Raw genomic sequence first — 7,500 nt, 5'->3', positions numbered from 1 at the left:
TCTCAAGGGACCGCCTGGTTAAATAAAGTTAATAAAAAAAGTCAAAAAAATCAAATAAAAAGGAAAGTGATGAACGATGAGATGGGTTAATGTTAGGTAATGTTTGGCCTTGAGTTCTGAACATAGGTCACTGTACAATAGTATTATTATCTCTGATAATAAAAGAAGCTCCATCATGCGCTTGAGTCGGTAGTCCTGCAGGTGGCGCTCTCGCACCGGCTATATGAACGCAAAGGAAGGTAATGGATGGATAGAGAAGTTGACTGATCTAACTTGATCCTCTGGCTGGGAGGGAGTTGGGTGAAGGAGCCTTTAACTCTTCTTTCGTTCGCCAACTAGTTTACCTGCGCACACAGATACGCGCGAAGACACCCAAGGGAACATCGCATCAGTCTGCACAAAGGCTGATCTCAAATGGACAACAGGGTTGGACAGATCACAACTTCACACATCAAGTTACATTAATCTGACATTTCTGACTTCACTGCAGGGGATCAGAGGAAAACATCTCATGCTAAGGTATATATATAGTGTGGTTGCGTTTGGTAGCCTATTGATGTGATAACTTTGTTTACTTATATATAATTATTCCGTGTTGAACTTGTGAATGTAAGTATTGACGTATGAATAGGCAGCAACAGCCCGATTGTGCGGAAAATGCGGAACTAAATTTAGCACAGCGAAGAATACTGTAACTTGACCGCAATTCCGCATTTCTAATTGTATTACACGTATCGTCGAGGATGCCTAGACAGGCCATTGTTTATTGTTTTGTTCTAACTTTAAGAGTAAGTAGTCCATGTTTCTTTGATTTTTGTATTTATTTAGTTTGTCTCTGTTTTGTTTTGTTTTTTAAACATTGGAGCAACTAAAAACCAACCAACAGTTGCTGGATTCCACTGTTTTACGCCTTGTCACTCACCCAGACCATTGATATACTCATATGGTTTTCAATAAGAAAAATATGAATAATATGACAAAATGTAATGCACCTGTTTAGAAAAAGAGTCACATAACTATCAACTATATCAATAGGTGATGTGCTTAAGCCATTTGTTGATTTTAAATGCACAATTCACCCAGTATTGCGTCCTTATTTATGATAATAGACTTTTTGCACTTGGTTAATGAAAAGTGACTGTGAAACACATCGATGTCAAACAGATTTCAAATTCGATTACCAGACATTTAAGATAAATAGATAAATAGGACTTGAGAAGAAAATATTCTCATTACCAAATAGGCTAGAATTTCATCAAATGATGTTACAATTTAGAAATTATGTTTTAATTGTGTGTATTTAGGCTACATTATACTACCTGTTCAACAGGACACGGCATGCTAGAAGCCCTGCCATTTGTGACCAAAACATGTAAAAATGTAATTGCCATTATGTCATTACCGTCACATTTAGACTAGAGATTTATGATCATGATCTGATCATGTTTGTGGATAGAGTGAATACAATTTTCAGACAGATAAAAAGCTATTCAAGAGGTTTTAGTACCTAGAAATTTGAACTGCCAAAAGTGTCTATAGTTGCAGAATCATCCACATCCTTCCTGCCCAGGACACTGTATTAAAAGCAGAATTTGCTCTAATTCTAGTGTGATGTAGGACGAGTCCTATCTCCTAAGTTAAGATAAGTATGGACATTTAATGTGGACGAATGGGCAGACTTGTTAAGAGAAGTTCATTAAAATACCCCCATCATCTCTCTCTCTCTCGCTCTCTCTCTTATCCCCCCCCCCCCCCTCTCTCTCTGCAGGGTATCAGGATGGGTTGTGTGTGGCTGGTGTCTCTGTTTATGGTGAGTGTGTGTCTTTTGGGTCAAATCCGGTCTGACCAGACCAACCAGGCCCCACCAGAACATCCGCAGGCTGTCAATGGCAACGGAGCTTCAGGTAAGAGAGAGGGATCCGTCTACTCTTGTGCTTGTGTTATGTAGCGTTGTACAGACTTGTAACATTACGTGAATGGTATGGTAGGCTTGCATATCAAATGTTTTAACGACGCTTTTCCAAAGCAGCTGACTTACAGTACAGGGAATGCGTACATACCGCTTGTTGCAACACACTGATTTCATGTCAACTTCTCTGATACCAGAGGTACATTAACTGTACTTAAGAGGTTAAGAGCTTAGCAACCCTGGTTTGTCGGTACATAGTTGTGGTCCAGTTGACTGAACAGTGGGTTGCTGAGGGAGCCTAAAACTGATTCTAAGATGGTTGGCACCTACCACAGAGATTTGCATACAACAACTCTTAACACTTTACTCCAGGACTACACAGTTAGTAGTATTCAGGAACTTCAAACTGGTGCTTTGGACACGTTGCTAGTGTGTGTGTCTGTGTGTGTGTCTGTGTGTGTGTGTCTCTGTCTGTGTCTGTGTGTGTGTGTGTGTGTGTGTGTATCTGTGTGTGTGTTCATGAGAGTACGATTAATGATCCATGCTTAAGTCAATAATAGTCCGCCGATGCGGTCAGTGGCGTTGTAGTATGTGTCCACGTCCAAAATAAACATATGGTATAACCTGATCACACACACACACACACACACACACACACACACACACACACACACACACACACACACACACAGGAGGTGGAGGAATGGCTCGTTCACTATGTGGAGCTTCCTCATTATGTGGACGCCTTCAGGAAGTACTATACAGCCTGGATGGCAAGGCCTTACCCAGGTAACACACACACACACACACACACACACACACACACACACACACCACACACACATACATACATACACACACAATGACGGTTGGTGAATTCAACCTCACAGGCCATTCTGTCCCATATGTGTTTATCACTGCAGTAGAAATATTCCAGTCTACTGTATCTGAGTGAGCCTATTACCCAAAACACATGACAACGCAGTGGGCACACATGTTTGCATGCCCGAATGCACACGGTGTGTGTGTGTGTGTGGGTGTGTGTGGGTGTGGGTGTGGGTGTGGGTGTGGGTGTGGGTGTGGGTGTGGGTGCGTGTGCAACAGTGTTTCTGTGAAGGAATGATAGAGTGAGTTTCCTGGTTGTGGCAGCAGTGATGTGGAAGAGGAAGTAGCAGACTGAAATAGACTTGACTCTCCCATGTGGCAAGACGGATGTGGTGGTGATGAGCGCTGTCTAGTTTTGTTGTTGTACTTTTTTCTTATTGTCTTTTCGTACATTCGGACAACATTGAATGTGAATTCGCAATTGCAGTGATACCGACGATTTAGCAATTATTCTGATACCCAGTGTTCTTCTTTTGTCTATTTTTATTTTTTTATACAGTAGTAAAGAGAAGGTTGTTGCATCATTGCAGCTACAGCAGCACACTGTGTAACCAACGCCTGCTCTTCTCAGGAAACTGCATGTAGTTATAGTGGGTGTTCCTCCATATTATACATGGTTTGGAGCCCTGGAGACTTTCTGTGCTTAGTCCCTCCCTCAAACTGTAGCTGAACTGCAGACACAAACTGGGATTGAATTCCACAAGCTAGCTTCATTCTCTCTCTCTCTCTCCCCCACTCCCACTCCCATTCACTCTCACTCTCACTCTCCCTTTCCCTTTCCCCCACTACCTCTCCCACTTTCTCTCTCTCTCTCTCTCTTTCTCTCTTTCCCTCTCTCTCTCTCTCTCTCTCTCGCTCTCTCTCCTATATCAAATTCACCCAGACCAGTTCTAGTTAGCCTTCACGTGTCCCATTCACTGACCTACTTCACACTACTAAGTGAGTTAGAGAGGAAGTGGCCCTGGTGCTTATGGTGGCAGTGCATCTCAGAATGTGTTCCTGCATGCCCATTGTCCCAGCCCTGCACAGTTCACTCAGCCAGTAAAACTCCTCAATGTTAACGTATGATATGTGCACAAGTCTTTTATAGTAATACCTCCACATTGAAGTGTTTTCAAAAATAGTCTCTTTGAGAGAATTATATTTGTGCTGTCCTGCAGTCCCAATCCTTCTCTTCACCACTTGCTGTTATTCACTGATGCCCTGTTGATATTCCTCTAAAATGATTACTTACTTTCCTTTAAGTTAACTCTATTGTGTAATGCTCGATGTGAAAGGTTTGTAGAGGAACCCTTGCTTTCACATACAGATGAAGTCGGAAGTTTACATACACTTAGGTTGAAGTCATTACAACTATTTTTTTTAACCACTCCACAGATTCCATGTTAACAAACTACAGTTTTGGCACTACTTTGTACAAGTAATTTTTTCCAACAATTGTTTAGAGACGGATTATTTCACTTATAATTCACTATATCACAATTCGAGTGGGTCAGAAGTTGACATACGCTAAGTTGCCTTTAAACAGCTTGAATTCCAGAAAATGAACCTTCTGATACACTAAATGACATCATTTAAGTCAATTGGCGGTGTACCTGCGGATGTATTTTAAGGCCTACCTTCAAACTTTTTGCCTCTTTGCTTGACATCATGGGAAAATCATGACCTTGTGATAAAATTGTGGACGTAAGTAAGTAAGTAAGTAAAGCTTTATTTATATAGCGCCTTTCGTACATGAAATGCAACTCAAAGCGCTTTACAATAGAACATATACAACCAAAGATTACAAAACGAAGAAAAAGGGGGGGGGGGGGGGGGAAACGAGACACAACAGCAGGGGAGGGGAGGGAGGGGTTACATCACCCTCTGTAGAACATCTTCTATCTAATCGGCGCACTGTGCTAAAATGCAATGCAAAACAACACAGGACAGACAGTAGTGCAGACAGAACACAACAAACTGACGTCCACAAGTCTGGTTCACTTTGTAAAGACGCCGGAGGAAACAGGTACAAAAGTGTCTATATCCACAGTAAAACGAGTCCTATATTGACATAACCTAAAGGGCCGCTCAGCAAAGAAGAAGCTCACATCAGATTCAAGTCCCTGGTGCTCACCTACTGGGCAGCAAAGGGAAGAGCCCCTGCCTACCTGCAAGCAATGGACACCCCCCATCAGCCCCGTCACTCCCCTGGTGCACTTCACAACATCGATGGCATCATGAGGAAGGAAAGTCATGTGCATATATCGGAAGCAACATCTCAAGACATCAGCCAGGGAGTTAAAGCTTGGTTGCAAATGGGTCTTCCAAGTGGAGAAAAGTTACTTACTTACAAAGTTGTGGCAAAATGGCTTAAGGACAACAACAAAGTCAAGGTAATGGAGTGGCCATCACAAAGCCCTCACCTCAATCCTATAGAATATTCGTGGGCAGAACTTAAAAAGTGTGTGCGAGCAAGGAGGCCTACAAACCTGACTCAGTTACACCAGTTCTGTCAGGAGGAATGGGCCAAAATTGTTTGACCCAAGTTAAACAATTTAAAGGCAATGCTACCAAATATGAACTAAGTGTATATAATCTCCTGTTCTGACCCAGTGGGACCCATGTGATGAAATAAATAAAAGCTGAAATAAATCATTCTCTCTACTATTATTCGGACAGTTCACATTCTTAAAGTAAAGTAGTGATCCTAACTGACCTATGACAGAGAATGTTTCCTGATTAAATGTCAATGTAAAAGTCAATGTTAAACTGAGTTTAAATGTATTTGGCTAAGGAGTATGTAAACATCCGACTTCAACTGTACACTGCATATATATATATCTGTTATTTGAATATATCAAGGAAAACAGAGAATGTTTGAACAGGCCTCGGGATCTCTGCCTTTCTCTGTAACTCAGCACTGTGTCCTCAGAGCTCTGAGGAAGTGTTTACATTAGACAACACAACAGTGCAGATCTCTCATATGACACCTTTCATCTGATGGGGGGGGGACAGGACACTGAGTACACTACGGGATATAAATAAGTTGTATTTGAAGTTACTGTATGTTCACAGACACCAGACGCCTGTGTGTCGGCTCACACGCGTTACAGTATGCCACACGCACGCACGCACGCACACTCACACACTACACACTACACACTAGCACACACACCATACGGAAGCATTCATGAGGCCTTGGCCCCTGGCTGTGCTGCTGAAGATAGATGATAGATAGATGATAGATAGTGGGAGACAGTGGGAGAGGCGGAGAGGTAGAGAGGGATAGAAAGGGAAGACAGAAGAAGGCAAGGAGATTCTGACCTGACATTAACTGGATTACGTAACAACCTTTGAGGGAACTCAGAGAGCAGAGTGTCCCGGTAATGTGAACATTTCATGTGTCGCAGTACGCGTCCGGTCGTTTCTTTCTTATGTTCTCCCTATCTATTTTCTGTTTCTGAAAGACTGCCTCCTCCTTCAATTCCTGTGCTGTTTTCCCATCCCCTCCTTTTCCTTCTCCATGTACAGTACTTCCTTATTTATTATTATTAATAATAATAATAATAATAATAACTTACATTTATATAGCGCCTTTCAGACAGTCAGACAAACAGTCAGGCAAACAAAACCAACAACTAAACTAGCGGCCGAAGGCCTTGGCAAACAGGTGGGACTTGAAGGCTGTTTTAAAGGCGTCCAGGGGCCGGGCCATTGCGGATCACCGCAGGGAGAGAGTTCCAGAGGGTGGGGGCTGCAGACAGAGGACCGCAGGTTCCGGGGAGGGGCATGTTGGTGGAGGAGGTCAGATAGGTACTGGGGGGGCACAGGCATGGAGGGACTTGTAGGTGTAGGTCTCTGTCTCCTTCTCCTGCAGTTCTCCACCTGTGTTCACTGCTGGTGTGTGTCCCCCACACAGAGACCTCTCCAGTGGGTAGAGGAGGCTGTAATCCAGCCTGTTCCTGGTCCTCTGCTCCTCTGTAGGTTTATCCTCATATCCCCCCCCCCACCCCCCCACTCCCAGGCGTCATTTCAGCCGGATCTCTACTGTCCATCTCCCTGAGGAGAGACAGACCCACCCCACTCAGTGCCAAACAAGATAACTCACAGTTTACCTGTGAGAGTACCCCTCTCTACCCCTCATATAAGAGCTACGTAACTGCTTTGTAAACAATACATAATCAGTTATTAACGTTTATGGCCACTTAGGAGGTTAAAAATATACAGCATTTGTGGTGGTGGGGGGGGGCAGGTTATGTCACTGACATATGTTTAACTGTGCACCGACTACACACACACACGCACACACACACGCACGCACACACACACACACACACGCACACACGCACACAGTTTGAATAAGTTCTGTGAGAGAGAACTTCCACATGGATGGATAGCTCCGCTTCACGGTTGAGATTCCAAAGATATAATGATATGTCCTTACATAGGCATGTTTTGTTTTTCAGGCTGACCTCAGATCAGTGGAGATCTTATTGGTGTATCTCCCATTCCCGAAGGTTAAGCCTCATTACTGCACTGATACTGACTGAGGGATCAGAGAGGAGCTCCTGTTATTGTATCATGTGCATGTTTTCCTTCATCGTCGGCCCATCCTACCCAAATATGTCATGTTTCGAGTGGTGGGGTTGGAGCAGAGTGTGTGCGTGCTTGAGTGCAATGCGTGCGTGCGTGTGTGTGTTTTAGAGGGAATAGGCTCTCCATTA

General features: G+C 43.4%; 1 protein-coding gene across 1 annotated transcript in view; it reads left to right on the top strand.

Annotated features, from left to right (window-relative positions):
* The first annotated feature begins 422 nt into the window (after positions 1–422).
* The window catches only part of LOC308174645 (stromal interaction molecule 1-like), a 28,965-nt gene continuing 21,887 nt past the window's right edge, over positions 423–7,500 (top strand). The window contains exons 1-2 of the mRNA XM_080549748.1: positions 423–519; positions 1,769–1,904. Coding sequence (XP_080405874.1) covers positions 1,778–1,904 — 127 coding nt within the window. The 5' untranslated portion in view covers positions 423–519; positions 1,769–1,777. The remainder of the gene's footprint in view (positions 520–1,768; positions 1,905–7,500) is intronic.

Source organism: Nansenia antarctica (assembly GCF_963989245.1).
Source record: "Nansenia antarctica genome assembly, chromosome: 20".
In the NCBI taxonomy this organism is placed as follows: domain Eukaryota; kingdom Metazoa; phylum Chordata; class Actinopteri; order Argentiniformes; family Microstomatidae; genus Nansenia; species Nansenia antarctica.
Note: the sequence above shows the minus strand (reverse complement) of the source record. Positions and strands in the feature narration are given on the sequence as shown.